The sequence below is a fragment of the Cucumis sativus genome, chromosome 3 (genome assembly GCF_000004075.3).
Source record: "Cucumis sativus cultivar 9930 chromosome 3, Cucumber_9930_V3, whole genome shotgun sequence".
Lineage (NCBI taxonomy): Eukaryota > Viridiplantae > Streptophyta > Magnoliopsida > Cucurbitales > Cucurbitaceae > Cucumis > Cucumis sativus.
Genome location: NC_026657.2, coordinates 39,137,229 through 39,154,984, shown reverse-complemented (window position 1 = coordinate 39,154,984; position 17,756 = coordinate 39,137,229). Strand labels below are relative to the sequence as shown.

General features: G+C 32.4%; 3 protein-coding genes across 10 annotated transcripts; 2 read left to right on the top strand and 1 right to left on the bottom strand.

The window, feature by feature from the left end:
• The first annotated feature begins 1,963 nt into the window (after nucleotides 1-1,963).
• Nucleotides 1,964-9,312, top strand: LOC101205013 (hypothetical protein). Of its 8 annotated transcripts, none has more exons than XM_011654278.2 (10): nucleotides 1,965-2,215; nucleotides 2,371-2,608; nucleotides 2,770-2,962; nucleotides 3,748-3,834; nucleotides 3,957-4,325; nucleotides 4,749-4,890; nucleotides 5,155-5,972; nucleotides 6,637-6,763; nucleotides 6,884-6,968; nucleotides 9,096-9,312. In XM_011654278.2, the coding sequence occupies exons 2-7, from the start codon at nucleotides 2,538-2,540 to the stop codon at nucleotides 5,451-5,453; spliced, it is 1,161 nt and encodes a 386-aa protein (XP_011652580.1). In that variant the 5' UTR covers nucleotides 1,965-2,215; nucleotides 2,371-2,537; the 3' UTR covers nucleotides 5,454-5,972; nucleotides 6,637-6,763; nucleotides 6,884-6,968; nucleotides 9,096-9,312. The 8 variants fall into 8 exon arrangements, with proteins under 8 accessions (XP_011652581.1, XP_011652580.1, XP_011652578.1 ...); XM_011654276.2 differs by having other exon boundaries at nucleotides 3,733-3,834; nucleotides 5,155-5,786; XM_031882776.1 differs by having other exon boundaries at nucleotides 3,733-3,834.
• On the bottom strand, nucleotides 5,902-10,107 carry LOC101205249 (protein NETWORKED 2A). Its single transcript, XM_004136374.3, has 2 exons — nucleotides 9,633-10,107; nucleotides 5,902-8,852 (listed from the first exon to the last, which is right to left on the bottom strand). Exons 1-2 carry the CDS (start codon nucleotides 9,724-9,726, stop codon nucleotides 6,052-6,054), a joined length of 2,895 nt encoding a protein of 964 aa, XP_004136422.1. The 5' UTR covers nucleotides 9,727-10,107; the 3' UTR covers nucleotides 5,902-6,051.
• A 2,647-nt stretch (nucleotides 10,108-12,754) lies between these two features.
• On the top strand, nucleotides 12,755-17,281 carry LOC101205167 (argininosuccinate lyase, chloroplastic). Its single transcript, XM_004136207.3, has 6 exons — nucleotides 12,755-13,216; nucleotides 13,588-13,968; nucleotides 14,550-14,698; nucleotides 15,029-15,320; nucleotides 15,908-16,072; nucleotides 16,730-17,281. Exons 1-6 carry the CDS (start codon nucleotides 12,884-12,886, stop codon nucleotides 16,979-16,981), a joined length of 1,572 nt encoding a protein of 523 aa, XP_004136255.1. The 5' UTR covers nucleotides 12,755-12,883; the 3' UTR covers nucleotides 16,982-17,281.
• Nucleotides 17,282-17,756: the final 475 nt, after the last annotated feature.

Genomic DNA, 17,756 nt, shown 5'->3' with positions numbered 1-17,756 from the left:
ATTAATTTATTAATGAGATTGTTTAGAAAAATAAAAAACAAACAAACTATTTGTAGTGTATAGTAAAAATCAGACAAAATTTATTAATAATGTGTAAATATTTCGTTAAAATTTTTTATTTATGAGACTTTTCTTTTTTGATTTCGTCTTTTAAAATAGTAATGGACATTTCAGAAAAAAAGAAGTGAGAGGACTATTTTAATTAATTGAAGTGAATTGGTGATAAAATATTACACAAGAAATAACCTTTTTTTTTTTCCTTTTATAAATATATATAATTAAAATAAACTTTTTGAAAATTCAACCATGCAATTATAATAACTATACCCTATAAAGACGAGAGTTAAAATTGACATTGAAATTAATTTTCAAAACTCCAACAGCTACCAAATAACTAATCTAATTTAATTCAAACCAAAATTTAAGATCTCAATAATTAATATACGATTTAAACACTTAACCTAAAAGTATATATATTTCTATTATATTATTAGCATATCAAGTGGGGTGGAAATATAAAAAAAATATTTTTTTAATTCAGAAATAATTTCTATTATATTATTGGAAAACAAATGTCATATTGTAACAAACAAATATGGAGGTGACAAGAGAGACAAATAAAATACATTATTAGACAATTCTTTTAATTCCCAATTTTGTTCATAATATAAGAATGGTTTTAAATGATAAATAAGTGTTTTTTTAAGATGTTAGTATTAAATAAAAAACAAAAAATGGATATAAATAAAAGCACTTTATTACAAAATTTATACAGTTAAATCACAAAACATAAAAAACAATTTTTAGAAACAAAATTTTGATACTAAAATTTAAAAGCAATTTTTAAAAAACAAAATTTGAATTATTGGTCAAACTCACGTTTTTTATTTCGAGTTAATCTAAAAATATAAAGTAAAGTTTAGTTTACTCTTCTATAAATAGTAGAAAAACAATATTACTTAAAATAAGATTGATTTTGATTTTGTAATAAATAATAAGAACAATAAAGTAATCTTCCAACCAATTATTTCAAAGGGAGAGGTCAACTTTTTGTTTGTCTATTTTTTCTACTTGTTTTTATTTAACGTCTTCTTCTTTGTACCATCATGAACATTGAATAGATATTAATTTATAGAAGATGTGTGTTGTAGAGGAATGTTTCTCAAATGAATTAAAATACTTTGATAAAAGACAATTAATTCATTTTCATTCTTTAGAGGTGGTCAGTTATTAGGAAGCGACATTGTAATTTGAATGTGGGAGCTAGCACCTCGAGTACTGCTCAGAAAGTTCAGATTATAAAAAAATATATCGACCTTTCGTGATTTTATAATGGAACACAACCACTACACATGAACCAAAATTAAACTAAAATCAATATTATTTAATATATATTATAATATAACATTTCAAAATTAATATTAAAATACAAAAATTGATAATATGAGAAGGCCACATACCCCTACCCCTTAATAAATACGCCTCTGGTTACAACAAGATATGACTTGAAGAACATAGGAACTCTTGAACCAACGGTTTGATACTATCTTAAAATCATCCTTTAACAAAAGAAAAAAAAGTTTAAGCACGTGGATAAAAGTAAATTTAATTATATTTCATTCAATAATATTCAATTTTGTTTTTAACAACAGTCAAATTTTTGTTTGACCAAAAGTCGACATAAAAACTCGCTCCGTTTGGTTCGTGATTCAAAATTATTACGAAAAAGAAAGAATTCTATAAAAACAACGAAAGTTTTATTTTTTTTAATGTATTCGAAAACACAATTTATCTCAGTATAAAATTCAAAAATTTATGTTTGGTTGGAAATTTCAAAATACAATACACGTCCACAATTTTTAAAAAGAAATTCTACAAAAACGACAATTTATTATTTTTGAAAATAGACTCACCCAAATCTAAAATAAACTATATTTTTCCTATCTAAAATTGGAATATTTGTGCGTAAATCGGAAAGATTACAATTTGAGAGAATCATTGCAATTTACCGCAAACTACAAAGATTCGCTTGCTTTCGCTTCCAATGATCCTTAGTTCTGTGCGTGCGTGTCTATCATTAAGCACTGCACCCCCACCGCCGTCGCCGATAAGTCCGCATTACTTTTGCAACCGTTAAAGCAAAGCCTTCGTTTTCCGGTTTCGTTTTCAAAAATAGCCGATTTCATTCTCGTCGGCGACGTTCACCGACGCACCGGTAAGTTCCTCCTCTTTCTGTTCAGCACTTCACTTTTTGATTAAAGTTCCATAAGCTTCTCAAGATTTTGCAGGGTTTAGGGTTTTGGATTTTGGTCCTTTTTGCTTCTAAAGGCTTCTCTTATTCTTGCTACTTTTCTTATGCTATTTGATTAGGAGCTCTATAATGATTGGGAAGAAAGAGAATTGAAGCACAGGACAATTAGTATGCAGGGTTTAGGGTTTTGGCTGACCTCCAATTAATGGATTTTGGTCCTTTTTGCTTGTAAAGGCTTCTATTATTCTTGCTACTTTTCTTATGCTATTTGATTACGAGCTCTATAATGATGGGGAAGAAAGAGAATCGAAGGACAGGGACGATTAGTATGGAGGATTGTTCCCCTCTATTGGAAAGGTATTAGGCCTTTCTATTCCTGCTTCCATGTTTTTGAATTTGATGAGTTTTTCCCCATTTTTTGTCTGTGGCTAACCGTTACTGCTGGGTTTTTGGTGCTGAGTTTTAGTTCTTCATGTATTTAGATGCTATTTAATGAGGGGTTTTTGGTTGTGGGACAGATATTCAGTGAGGACGATACTTACTTTGCTTCGGGAGGTGGCCCAGGTTTCGGGAGTGAGAATTGATTGGGACAAATTGGTGGAGAACACGTCCACTGGGATTTCTGATGCTCGGGAGTATCAGTTGTTATGGCGTCACTTGGCTTATCGTCAAACTTTACTGGAGGACATGCATTCTGTTACTGATTCACTGGTCAGTTTAGCAGTTTTCATCAAGCTTCTATCTATTGATGACATGACATAATACTTTTACCTTATTCTTAAGCACTAAAATTTGTGAGCTTAAGGGAGTAAAGTATGATAAACAAGGGGTTGAGAGGAATAGTAAGATCTCTCGGGCATAAGGAAGTATGAGAAATAAATCTAAACTAGAAGTGTTAGAGATTTTGAAATGAATATGATTAAGTTTCTTTTTTTCCTGACATTCATTCAAAACGAAGGAAAAGATGATTTTACTAATACAACCTTTTGTATCATAAATGTGGGTGTGAAAATATTTAATGGACGGGGAAATTCTGCGAATTCGAACTATTATAGTTTGTATTTTTCCTTCAGATCCGAAGATAAATAGACCAGAATTATTTATTTGTTTTCACAGCTAGATCATACATTGACTGTGTTTCTTTATGATTTGTACTATCCTTGACTTCAATGTAGGTTTTCCTATTTCATTAATGCGACGTGGTTGTTTTTCTTTACTCTGTTTTTTTGTTCACTGATATTGAGACTTCTCATTGTGGGACTATTGAGTTTATTTCTCTATATTTGTTTTATGATGGTATAAAAAATGTGTTTATATGGACTTTTGACATTTGATAGAGTGTTTGCCACTGTCCACAAGTAACTTAATTAACTTACTAGTTGAGTTTGAGGGCTTACAATTGATTGAATGAGTCTAAATTTGCTTAGGGGAGATACTTATGATTTGAACTTTTGCATTCCATTACTGATATTCTTATTTAGGAGTTTGATTTGCAGGATTATGATAGTGATTTGGATTTTGAGGTAGAGCCTTTTCCATCTGTCAGCAGTGAGTCCTCTAATGAAGCTTCAGCATGTGTGAAGGTGAGTCCATGTGTTCATATAACAGTTTTTTCCTTTAGTTATGTGGTTTTTCCTGTATTACGTGTTCTTTTTGTAGTTCTAGGTTAAACTTCACATTTTGTTTCAAATCGATGTCTTGACAGGTGCTTATTGCTAATAGTATACCGAATGAGTCAGATGTTCCAAATAGTTCTGCGGTTGAGGCCCCATTGACTATAGGTATATCCAATTGTCAACCATCTACCGACAATCTTGACCATCATCAATCTACCTATTTGCAAAGAATGTCGGTTACGATTCCACTCTCAATTCAGAGACAACCTATTCCAATGCCATCAGCAACTGAAGTTATTGATGTGAATGGAGCAACTTCTCGAAAGAGAAGAAAACCTTGGTCGAAGGCAGAGGATTTGGAGTTGATAGCGGCTGTCGAGAAGTGTGGTGAAGGAAATTGGGCGAATATCTTGAAAGGAGACTTCAAGGGAGATAGAACTGCATCACAACTTTCTCAGGTGATATTACGTACATCTTTTTCGATCCTATTCTCCACAAATTTTTAATAGGTTATCCTATACTATATAAATATCAAATATTTAATGTCCAGCTGTATTTTTTCTTTATATAAAATATAATCATTATATTATATAATTTCAAATATTTAATGTCTAATTTTCCTTCAAAACGTATTCATTCATTGAATCCTTGTTTATTGTCCAGGCCAGGCAAGTCTGGACATTTTTTTTATATGAATATATCTAAGGTGATATGATATTGATATACATTCTTTTAAATAAAGAAATTTATAAAAATGATTAAAATTGATAATTTATCCGTATTCAAATTCAGGTAGAGATTAATAGACAACTATTTGGTATGTTTTACTTGTATTTACAAAAGACATCAAAGATATTGATTAATTTATTTTCATTTTCTAGAGGTGGTCCGTTATTAGGAAGCGGCGATGTAATTTGAACATAGGAGCTAGCACCTCAAGTACTGCTCATAAAGCTCAGATTGATGCTGCACACCGTGCATTATCCTTTGCCCTTGATTTGCCGGTGAATAACTCAAAAACAGGTTGTTCTATTGACCTTGATTATTATCTATGTTATAAACTTTAGTTATTTAGCTTTTTAAGTTTTATTTTTTTTGGTGGAATGATCATTTAACTTTTCCTTCCGTTTGAGGTACTCTATATTAAAAAAAGATTAATCGATTAGTTGGTGTGATCATGTGATATCCCAAGTTTTAGAAGGATTGCAATGTATGTTCTTGCATGTATCTTAATAGTTTTGTTGCTCTCACTTCTGCAATTTTAATATTTTCTTTATTTACTTGTAGCAGCAAATTCAAACATAAACAGTAGCATTGTTTCTTCTGCAAGTGGTTCTGAATCTTCGATTCAAATGCAGAATCAGTCTCCACAGATCTCCATGCCTTCAAGAAGAATCAACACTCCCAAGAATTCGTTGATGATAAAGTCTACTCACGATTCTGATTCTATTGTTAGAGCAACTGCCGTAGCTGCAGGGGCCCGAATTGTTTCCCCATCCGATGCTGCATCTCTACTGAAAGCCACACAGACAAAAAATGCAATCCATATAAAGTCCAAATGCAAGCTCAAACTATGTAAGTGGTAAATCTACTATGGTGGGCAATAACACAACGAAGGCTGTCTCACCAAAATTTCTGCATCATCGTTCTACCGCTATTTCGACAAATCCACCATCAAACCAAGTAAGCCCAACAACTGAGTCTCCATTGAAGCAAGAGGTTAATAGTTCAAAAGAACGTAAAACTCCCGAGGCAATCATAACCACAAAAGAGGAGTTTCGAGAAAACAGCACGGGGAGTGATGTCAAGATTAGGGGCTGACTAAACATAAAAGAAAGTGAGAAAAAGTCCATACCATATATCATGGGGGCATTGTACAAATAATAAACAACTGAGATTGACAATCACGGCTATAGCAGGTGAATGTACAGAAACATCAGTAGGTGTAAGTAGTGAATGATATGGCACATTCTTTTATTTATGAATTTTGTTGTTATTTGGGGTGTGGGGTCAATGCAAATGCTCAACAACCACTGAAATTTGGAAGCTCATATTTTTCAACAAGAAAAGGAAATTGTATAGCTACAGTTTATCTGTAATTGAAGGTATAATTCATTCTTTAAATTAATAGATTTTCTTTCTTACATTACATTGGCGAAATTACACCCTACAAAGGAAAGCTCATCATTGAGGTAGGGGCCCTTTAGCTAGATCACTATATTGTTTCTCTAGTTGTGGACTTGCACATGAGAAAAGTGATGGCTTTTGCCTCTTTAACTTCACCCCAAACAAGAAAGATCGTAAAGGAATTCGTGTTCGGCTTAAGGATTTTGATTGTTTCATGCTTTTGGCTGCTGAAATACCAAATTCTTGATCAAGTCTCTCCAAAGCCTTCTCAACTTGAACTTGTAGTAGACTTACCCGATCTTGACCAACTTGTAACTCATCTGCTATCTTCCTGTTTTCTTGCTTCATGTTGAGTACTTCACCTTGAAACTTTCCAGATTGATAATCACTCAGTTCTGCCTTTTCTTCAGCTGAACCTTCATCTGTGATTCTTGATAGATCACTTTGTATGTCACATAAGGATGAGAATCTATTGCATAGTTCATCTTTTAATACTGCACTATGTTCCAACCAAAGTGATAATTCGGTTTGTATCTCTCTCAAATGTGTATATATCGGCCGACCATCGGATTCAGTTGCTCCTTGATGTTTTACACTTCCTTCTTGCTTGTTTTCCTTCAAATTTTGCACCTCTGATTGCAGATCCTGGATTGAAGTCTGGAATTTTTGAATCTGGTGGACTGCCGTGCTAAATCGCAACCAAAATTCGAGATTCATCTCTAGTTGTCCATCAATATGGGAGCGGAATCTTTCTTCCGTTGGTGACATGGTAATGAATTTATCACCCCCAATTGATTTCTTGTTTACATCCTCTTTCTTCTTCATACTTCTTGCATTTTTCATTGATCTGTAGCTTCCTTCTGTGGGCTCAATACTTTGTTCGCGATAGGAATCGGGAGTTGAAACTTGATCTATATATGGAGTTGAGGATTCAGAGTACAAATAGCTAGGAGCCTCATGAATGCTTTCTTGAGGTAATTCTCGGTCTGCATCTCTTGCATTCGTGTCTTCATCTGTTTCACCATTATTTACTAATGATTTTATAACATCATCTTTAGAGGAAATGGCATCTTTCAGTTCTTTAACTTGCATTGCCAATTCAAAGATGCTATCACGGTTTTTTTGTTCAACTTCACTTAACTTGTTTCTTACGTCTTTATAGTCTCTTAGAACTGAAGTATACTCTTCCAGTAAAATCTTTTCTCTATCTTCTATTCCTTTCAAAAACGTCTGCCTCAAGGTGGGACTTGTTTCTTCCCCATGAGATTCATTTGCCTCCGAATCAAGACAACTATTTTCTGTATGAAGTTGTGGTCTTCCATCGTTTTCCTCATGCCCCAATTCCTTTACCTCATCCACTGCAAGAGTAAAGCTCTTATCCTCGTCCATGAAAAAGTCACCAAGTTTCATAGTTTCTAATTTCCTCCCATCAAATCCTGAATTTGTTGAACATTCTGTTGTTTTCACATCAGGATCGACCATCATCACATCTTGTGAGAGGTCACAAGTTTCAACATCATCCATTTTCATGGTCTGCAATCTATCAGATAAGTGGTCGAGATTACTACTTGCTTTGGTGAATTGGGTTTGAAGGTTGTTATTTTGATTTTCTGCATTCTGATTTAGATTTTTCACTCTTGCAAGTTCGGCTTCCAATTCCTTTATCTTCTTCTTCATGGTTTCTGAACTCTCCACTAGAATTTCCTTGTCTTCTTCCAACTGTTGGACGTTCGCTTGGAGCACCTCTGTTTCTGATTTTAGTCGTTTTACAAGAGACGTTTGAGAAGAAACTGCAGCTTCAAGTGTCACAATTTTATTTACAAGTTTGTCAATTTTCTCAGCCAACTCAGAAATAGTGAACGAGCTGTTGGAATCCATTTCCAGATGTTCTCTGATCTTCTGATCAAGGAGTTCTATATCATGTTTGTCTTCTGCTGTACAATTGACTACTTGATCTGAGATATTCAATTCTGGTTCATTGCTTTGATCTTCATGTAAATCAGTGCACTCGTGATGGTCTATTGGCTTTGGAAGGAACTTAAATTTGAGGCTTTCGAACTTTGTAACTACATCTTTTATTCTACCTTTCTCTAATTTTGTTTCTTCAACTGTTTTCTCCTGTTCCTCTTGCAGTTTGGCCAGAGTTTCTCTGCAAGATTTTAGAGCAGTTGTTGCCATTAATGTTCGAGCTTCATTATCTTCAATAACAGTGCCAATCTCGAACTCGTCTTGCAAGTTGCTTACTCTCTTTTGCATTTTTGTGATACTGCTTTCCATCTCCCAATATTTCTCGCATTCACGTTCATACAAACTCTTCACGAATTCCATTTCTGTCTGTCGGGCCAGAATTTCTTTCTGTAGCATATCGATCTCTTCTAAGGCTTCGGTTTTATCAAGCCCTGATTTTGGAGTTAAAGCAACTCTATTTTTAGGAGTGCTTTCATTTCTCTTTAGTTGTGTCTTTCGTCTTATCATGGAAGGACTTCTAAAACTTCTCTCAGGAAACTTTGGAACTTCAGGGATTCCTGGTTTTGGGGAGCCATCCAATTCATTTGAAAATTCGGAAGGACTTTTCGCTGAAGTTGATTCTCGAGAAAAGAAATCAACTTCACAGTCATCATCATCAATTGTGTAATGAACTCGTTCGGGAAAAATCGAAGCTATTGTCCGATTTGCTCCTTGAAAGTCTTTTGATAGGTGATCATATCTCTCTGCTAAAGCTCGGTATGCTCGAAAAGACTCTTCTACATGTTCTACAAGTTCAGGTCTCTTCCTGTAATACATTTCAGCCCTCCTTGCAAAAGAATCTCCATCGCCTTCAATGATTCTCATCATGCTATCGACCTTCTCTTCCATATCTACAATTCCAAAAGCATTTGCAGTGTGAGTCCAAATATCATTTTAAAACACTCTTGGGTAATAAATTAATACATCAATTTGAGGAACATATAGCATTGATTATTACTTATATATCACTCCAGATTGGAATTCCTAAAACTATAATATACATAACATTAAAACTCTAATAAATATTTATGGTGTAAAACTAGAGGGGAAAACACCTAATGTGTGTATCTATCTATATGTGTATATACATGCAGGTCAATACAAATATCATTTCAAAACACTCTCAACTAATGAATTATTTTATGATTGGAGTGTGTAAGGAATGTTGGGGTTTTTCGTGGTAGGAAGCAGGATCACGAGGTTTGGTTTCTTATTAGATTTTATGTATCTCGTTGAGTTTTGATTTCAAAGACATTTTGTAACTATTCCATCACTAACATTTTATTTATCTGGAACTCGTTCTTCTAGTTCTGTTTGGTGGTCTTGTTTTTTTTATCTGTGTATGTCCTCGTTTTCTTTCAATTTTTTTCTCAATAAAAGTTGTTTCCCTATAAATAAAATTATTATTTTATGATAGACCAAAAAGTACCGCGTAAACAAAAAACAAAATCTATCAAAATACAAGTCATTTGGTTCCATGCAATGAAATTTGTAGGAACAATGCAAGCAAACTATTAAATACACACTACAATGCATAGGTTAAAAAAGCAACTATTCAATACACACTGCATTTTGGAATCCCAAAACTATATTATACATAACATTCAAACTCAAATCAATATATAACTTACCGTGGAGGTTTTGTTCGAGCCATTTGGATTGTTTGGTTCGGATATGACTTGCCCACCACCATGAATATGCATTACTAGCAGCTCTTTGCAACATCTCTTTCTCCTCTATAGAATCGAAAGAGATTCAAAATCCATCCAACGAGGAGGAACAACCACCGATCGTATAAAAAAACGAGAAGAAAAGGAAGAAGAGGTATATGGAAAAACAAGATCCCACACAAATGGAGAATAGATTATTACAGTAAGTAATGGAGGATAACGAAGGATCACAAATTATTATCTCTGAAAAGAAAAGAAAAAGAAAAGAAAGAAAACCCTAATTGAAGATGATGAAGATGAGGAAGATGAAGAGAAACCGCTCGTTGGAAGAATGGAAAAATGAGATTGAGATCACAGTGATGGATGAGAGAATACAGCGGCTTGTTTATAGGTTTTGGCAATGGATGGCCTTTCCCCTTCTATTTACTGCCATGTGTCATTGCCAGCTTGGCTCACTGTTAATTAACTTTTATGTCTTTTCTAATTAACTAATTTAAAACTAATCTTAAGCTAATCTTTTTTAGTTAATTAAATTTAAGAACAAAAATTAAACTTAACGAAGAGAAACCATTTCTGTTGTCTTTGTGTGTGTTTTCTTCAAGGCATATAAATTCTTTCTGTTAGTTTTTGTTGTGATGAAAAGGCTAACCCAATGGCACAGTTTCAACTTTCTTGGTCAAATCATCAATTTAGTTTTTTACGATTAAAATTACCTTTTAGTACCTCAATTTGTATTTAGTTTTAAGTTTAAAGTTTGATTTTAGATTGGTTGTATGGTTTTAAAATGTTCATTTGATATTTGAGATTCGTTTTAATTCGGTGGATGTGTTTAAATATTTACTTCTTTAATATCTAAATTTCACTAAATACTCAAAATAAATAAACGAATTAAAATTAAAGATAAAATTTTATCTCGTAATTAGTTAAATTAATTAATAAACATCAATGGCAATGTTTGAAAGTGAAAAATTTAAGGATAAAAATGTAAACTTTTGAAATATGTGGATTAAATTGAAACAAAACTTAAAAATTGTAACTTATTTTAAAGGTAAAGTTGTAACTTAGAGATTAAATTAAAGTCAAAATAAAAAATTAAGGACTAAATCTACATGTTATACATCTTTGAAACTACATCTATTACCTAGGGACCAAAAAGATACAATTTCTTTTATTTTTAGTATTGTGAGTGAAAGATTGAACATTTAACTTTGAAAGAAGATTATGTTAATTATCACCAAGTTCGCTTATTTTGACCTAAGTACTTTAGCCACAAACGGATGTCCTGTATATTTTAAACGATGTTACTTTTATTGAATAAATATTTTGATTTTTATATAATATATGTATGTATGTATATAGGTAATAATTTTCAATCAAAATAGATAATAAGAATATGTCTTGTTAAAAAGAGAAAAGGGTAAATAACTTTATTCTACCTTTATGTTTGATCTAATCATTATTAGTTTTCATGTACGCACATTAATGATCATAAAGTTTGTGGTTAAACTAAAAAAGAATATCTATGTAGGTGGTTCTTTCTTTTTTCTTCGTTAATTGAAAAAAAAAGATGAAGCTAGGCTTGATTCTACTCGAGTTTTCTAGTTTAAAATTAAACGTCAAACAATTTCCGTTTTCATAATCCTTCTACTATCTATAACAAAAAAAAAAAAAAAAAACATAACTCCAAACTAAAATCTATTTGTCTTTTTTGTATTTTAGAAGTTATTTTTGTTTGTTCGTGTGCAACGGTTTTGTTAATTTGTTAGATCGTGATCAATTTTAGTAACCATTGAACAGTTGGATAAATAAGTCTTAAGAAAATGAATAATTTATTTTAGTTGGGATTTTGTTTATTATTATGGTAAATATGGTTAGTTAAAGAATGTCACTATATATTATAACATTGTATTTGCAAAATTATATATATATATATATATTTATTTATTATATTTTCCATAATCCAAAGAATGAGTAAAGGAATAAGACAAGTTTTTGTTAGAATTAACTGTATATATATTACTCAATTTTGAAAAATAGCTAACTAATTTGATTTGTATATACGATAGTAGTTGACCAATGTACTCGTATTAGTTGAAACATACACAGAAGTTACTATAAATAGTAAAATTGTTTAAAATATTTATCAAATGTAGACATCTAAATTTTTCTATACTTTATAAATATTTAGATTCATTTTGTTATTGTTGAATATGTGATATAAATATATTCAAATCAAAATCTCAAAAATAATTTAGAATTATTTTTAATAACTTAGGATGTAGCAACCTATTTCAGGTTCTCAAACCAATAATGAAGTGTTGTAGGGCTTTTTGGACCTTGAGTTTAGGTGGGCTTAGGCCCAATATTATTGATTTAGGGTTTAGGAAAGAAATAGAGATATTAAAAGAAACTTTATACATAATATATTTCATAAATACCTTGGACTTTGAGTTATTTCACAAAGAGTTTTTTAGTTTTTTAAAAAAGTTTATTCTTTCACCCTAATTTCAAAATTTTCAATTCATTTGTTTTTACTTATTATTTTCGATTGACACGTAAGCTATTTCGAGTAAAGTATTTTTCACTTAAAAATATTTGTTTGTTTTCTTTCACATTTCTAGATGAGACTCGATTACGTCTTTTTTTAAACTTCAAGCATATGTTGAATATACTAACAACATTAAAATGCAAATATACATTTCATATATTGTTCAGTATATAATATTATGTTTAAATTCTATTATGGTCTCTAAACTTTTACAGACGTTTGTTTTATTCAACAAACTTTTAAATAGAGCTTACTTTAATTATTGTCTCTCGGATTCCATTAACTATTTGACAAAATGATAAAGTGACTTTTATATTTGTATGTCTGAATTCTAGATTCGTCATATTAATTGTATTGTACAAAATGTGTTTTTCGTACCTTTATCAAATATTGAGTATTTTTTAAATCGACCAATATTGATTACGTAGTATTGATAAAAATATTTACAAGTAATATTGTTGATGTTTTGTCATATTTAAAAAGAGTGATATTTTGTGGGGGTAAATATTGAATATTTTGAAGCTTTCTTTATTTGTTATTGTTTTAGCTTTGGAGGGTAATAATTTTTGGATTTTTTGGAAAAATAAAAAAAGGTTCAAATATCGGGGACTACACTAGAGAGCTTCAACTCGCCGTCAGCCGTCAAAATCTCCGGCCGTTGAAGATGGACTGCTTGACCTCCTACTCTTTACCGGCTGCATTTACCTTCTCTAACCCTTCCGTTTCACTCTCTAAGCCGCCATTTTTCGCCGTCGCTCGTGGAGCCATGTCGATGGTTGGAGTTCTCAGAGCATCTCACACCGCGAACGCGCCTCCGTCCGTCGACGACTCGCCGGAAAATCGCACTGATAAAGAGGTTAAGCTTTGGGGCGGTCGTTTTGAGGAAAGCGTCACTGATGCAGTCGAGCGATTTACCGAATCGATCTCCTACGATAAGCAGCTTTACAAGCACGATATCAGAGGGAGTCGAGCTCATGCTACTATGCTAGCCAAGCAGGTTCGTTTTGATTTCTCCATTTCTCTAAATAAACAAAATCTCATTCGTTTTTCTCCTTTTGAGAGTAGCATTTCCTTCGACTTCACTAAACAATCTTGCAGAAGAACAGAAATGAATTCATTTCGCCATTTTTAGGTGGTTTTTTATCTTTTAATTGAGAGGGTAATTCGAGCAGATACATTGATTTAAGATTGCAGATAATATTCAAACTTCTTAACATAATCGTAGTTTACCAGTTCGCTAGTTAGTTAATGAAATTTATCCATCATGTTTTTTGATGAACTGAGAAATCTATATAATTAGGGATTAATATATTATAAATGCTTTCCTTTTGGTGTTTTTAATGAATGATTGGAAACTTATAACTTTAGGGACTGATGAGTGTTGATGAAAGGGATAGTATTCTTGAAGGTTTGGATCAAATTGAGAGGCAAATTGAAAGTGGTGATTTTGTTTGGAGAACAGATAGGGAGGATGTTCATATGAACATTGAGGCTGCCTTGATTGATATAATTGGTGAACCTGCAAAGAAGCTACATACTGCTCGAAGCCGCAACGATCAAGTTCTGACTGATTTCCGATTATGGTGCCGGGATGCAATTGATTCTATATTAGATGCTATTAAGTACCTTCAAGTTTCCATGGTAACTCTGGCATTGAAAAACGAGGGATTAATCGTTCCAGGTTATACACATTTACAAAGAGCACAACCGGTTCTTCTCCAGCATCTACTCTTAGCATTCGTAGAGCAGGTAAGCTTGATTTTTTGGTGCAATTCCTCTGCCTTCCTAGAGCTTAGTTTCTACTTTTCAGGATTAGTAATAGACAACAAATTAAAAAATTTGAACGCTCATACATTTTAGGAATTAAGGCTATTCATCACGATCTACTTAAGATCATATCCAATTTATTGATAGCGTTTTTGACTGTTTGTTTCTTATAAATTCATTTTTTTTAGTTAAAAACAGATATTTTTGTTAAATAAAAGAACTATAGCTTATGTAATAATATTCACATATGGCTGTTGTCATTTTGTATATTATTTTTCTGAAAAAAACCATGTGAGCTCATGCAAGTTCAAGTGTACATTGAAAACATTTGGATTTATATGTTGATATTTTATATCACTTTGATGATTGATTATTTCTTTTTCTAATGATTAGTTGGCAAATGGATTCATAGTTTGTCATTAGATCTTCATAACAATCAACCTTACTCTTAGTTTCCTACCTAGAATGTTGGTTTTTTGCAGTTTAGATTATTTTTCTCACTCTCTCTCTCTCAACTTAAAATCTTTAGTAGACTTGATTGTTGTAAAATCATTGTTTTATAGCTTGAAAGAGATGCTGGTCGTTTGTCGGATTGCAGAGTTAGGCTAAATTTCTCCCCACTAGGTGCATGTGCACTCGCTGGTACAGGCCTTCCCATTGATCGATTTATGACTGCTGAGGCTTTAGGGTTCGCAGGTCCCTTGAGAAACAGGTATGAACTTCCCCTTTGATTTGCTATTTAAAGATATTCTTCAGATATGTGTGTATGAGGCTGGTTGTTTATATCAGTGTGCCGATATCATGTTTCGTCTTTGCTTTCTTGTTCAAAATTGCTCTCAGTGAAGCTAACCAAAAACGTGAAGTAACATCCCTGCATTGTGTCCTTCACTTAAACTAATGGTTTTGGTCATAGAAAAGCTTTGGAATGAAACCAACTTCAATGTTAGGAAGTAAATACTCTTTAGTTGATTGTGCTTTTACGCTGTAGAATTTTCACTTCTGGGTGTGTCAAATTAGTAGTAATTTTTCATTATCTTTACAGCATTGATGCAGTTTCGGATCGAGATTTTGCCTTGGAATTTCTGTCTGCCAATGCGATTACGGCTATCCATCTTTCAAGGCTAGGAGAAGAATGGGTGTTGTGGGCTTCTGAAGAGTTTGGATTCATAACACCCAATGATTCTGTTTCAACTGGAAGTAGCATAATGCCTCAGAAGAAAAATCCAGATCCAATGGAACTTGTTCGTGGGAAGTCCGCAAGAGTTATAGGAGACTTGGTAACCACTCTCACGTTATGCAAAGGTCTGCCTCTTGCCTACAATCGTGATTTGCAGGTAAATCTTTAGACATCTTCTTTTGACCATTTGATATCTATTTGGTCAAGGATCCACACTTCCAAAGTGAATTTTGTAGAGGCTTACAACATGTTTGAGAGCTGAAATGGTTCAAATCACTTTGAAAAATGCTTTTAATTATTCAAAACTAATTTTGATGGTATGAAGATTGCATTTAACCATGTAAAATTAAATATTAAATTAATTTTGATTGATTAAAGTTGTGTTTTGGAATGCTTTTGAATATAACAAAAGTGATTTTAACAATTTCAAAACTTCTCGTAAACATACACTTCGCACGACAAAAACACTCTTGTTTGTCGTATTTTTGTTGTTTAGGCATTTCTATAGCATGTTTCAGAGTGATTTTAAAAATAGTGAAAAGTAGTTTTTGTCATATACTTACTACAACCAACTTTGAAGGTATGAAAACGGGTTGTTAAAGTGTAGATCAAACATGAAAAATAACTAAAGCTTTGTTTTGGAGTGATTTCGATCCTTGAGCAATTGCTTCATTTTACAAAGTGATTTTCTTAATGTTGTTCTTTTAGCTTTTTCCAATACAAATACGTGTCGATATTTGATAGGAAGACAAGGAACCTGTATTTGACAGCGTAAAGACAATAGTGGGAATGCTTGAAGTGTCAGCTGAATTTGCACAGAATATTTCTTTCAATAGGGAGAGAATATCAAAGGCTTTACCTGCTGGGTATCTTGATGCCACAACACTTGCTGATTACCTTGTGAAGAAGGTAACTAACTGCTTCCCATTGCTTTAACTTGCAAATTTCTTATTTTTCCTTTTTCGTTTTTAGAATTAAAGAGAATATGTGTGTATGGTCCTCGAATTCTCAAAACCTTCATTTGTAGTTCTCAATAGGTAGATTTGGTTGTTGAGTTTTTCAAATGTACTTTTTTAACCCACGAATTCTTTCCAAATAAGTTTAAAATGTCTATAGTATATTTTTCTTTTTCTTTTTAATTTTAAATTACAAAAATAATTTAAAATTATTTCTAAACTTATTTTTAAAATACATTTTATTTTAAATTTTAGGAACTAAATGAACCTCTTCTAATAAACTCGAGGACTAAAAGGGTATGTTTTGAAAATTTTAGAACCAAACACACCCATTCCCAAATAGTTGGTGGAAATGTTGTTTTTCCTTTTCTTTGAAGTGTCATAGTATTTCAGATTACTGCAATGAAACGAACATCGAGTGGTCTGTTTATTGCACTCCATAACATATAAATATTAACCCTAAACCCTAAAAATGACTAAGTAAAGAGGACCAACTTCAATTTATCTAAGGCCTCTTTAACTGTGTAGAATCAAATTCGATACATTCTATGTCGTTTCAATCCAGATTTTTAATCCCTTAATAATTCTTCTATTTGCTTTTCCTTTGCAGGGAATACCTTTCAGAACGGGTCATGACATTGTCGGAAAGTCTGTTGCCTTATGTGTCACAAAAAGATGTTGCCTCCAGGACTTAAGTCTGGATGAGCTAAGAAGCATAAGTCCAGTATTTGAAGAGGACGTTTACGAGTTTCTCGGTGCCGAGAACGCGATTAATAAATTTTGTTCGTATGGTTCCACAGGAGCAGCATGTGTCGCTACACAAATCGACTACTGGGTTAATAAACTCCAAATCAATGCGTAAATCTGATCTGCAAGTAATTTGGAAATGATCGTTCTCGAGTCGAACGTCCTACCGTGCAACATTTTGGGGTTATAGGTACGAATGAATAATCATGGGTTGAAATTAGGATATATTAAGGTATCTGTGTGCAAGGTCAAAGAATTTTTGTATGAATATTTCTTGTCTAAATTTTTTTTAATCTCTTAACCATAGCTCTGATGCTTTGTTTATTTTCTTGAACTTTTTTTTAAAGATTAAATTTAGGTATAGCATTGAAAATTGAATGGTACAGGTAATATTTTTAAATTCGTAATGACCCTATATCACATTTTGTTCTTTAAACTTTTCGTTTTGTTCTAAGTTGTCGATGAATTGCTTTTTATACTTTTAATTTTAATAATTTTCAAATATATTTAATAATAGTGACAGAATTTGATCAACAAGTAGAAGGTATGATTAGAATCTAGGGATGTGCATGATAGCTTGAAAAATCAACCTTAACGATCAAACTGTCAGTCGTCGAAAAATGAGGGATTAGTTTTAAAAAGTTCCAAACCGAGACTTTCCAGAATGAAAAATCAACAGACCGACCATTACTCATTGATGTCGGGTTTATTTGACACTTTACTAAACAATGATTCAGAGTTGGTTCATAAAAAAAAACTAACTTCGACCGACCAATGATCATTCCTACTTCAAACAGTAGTATTAGTGTGTATGAGTAATAGTATTTCGTGTCTCACAAATATGTTACTGTATTAATAAATATTTTTCACCTATTAACACTAATATATAT

What these genes read in the sequence shown, in the direction of transcription:
- LOC101205013 (XM_011654276.2), top strand. Translation starts at nt 2,538, where the DNA reads ATGATGGGGAAGAAAGAGAATCGAAGGACAGGGACGATTAGTATGGAG. An exon ending in TGTTCCCCTCTATTGGAAAG is followed by an intron (nt 2,609 to 2,769) that starts GTATTAGGCCTT and finishes GTTGTGGGACAG; the next exon opens with ATATTCAGTGAGGACGATAC. An exon ending in CTGCATCACAACTTTCTCAG is followed by an intron (nt 4,326 to 4,748) that starts GTGATATTACGT and finishes TTCATTTTCTAG; the next exon opens with AGGTGGTCCGTTATTAGGAA.
- LOC101205249 (XM_004136374.3), bottom strand. Translation starts at nt 9,726, where the DNA reads ATGTTGCAAAGAGCTGCTAGTAATGCATATTCATGGTGGTGGGCAAGT. An exon ending in GCTCGAACAAAACCTCCACG is followed by an intron (nt 8,853 to 9,632) that starts GTAAGTTATATA and finishes TTGGAATTGTAG; the next exon opens with ATATGGAAGAGAAGGTCGAT.
- LOC101205167 (XM_004136207.3), top strand. Translation starts at nt 12,884, where the DNA reads ATGGACTGCTTGACCTCCTACTCTTTACCGGCTGCATTTACCTTCTCT. An exon ending in GCAGGTCCCTTGAGAAACAG is followed by an intron (nt 14,699 to 15,028) that starts GTATGAACTTCC and finishes TTATCTTTACAG; the next exon opens with CATTGATGCAGTTTCGGATC. An exon ending in CTGATTACCTTGTGAAGAAG is followed by an intron (nt 16,073 to 16,729) that starts GTAACTAACTGC and finishes TTTCCTTTGCAG; the next exon opens with GGAATACCTTTCAGAACGGG.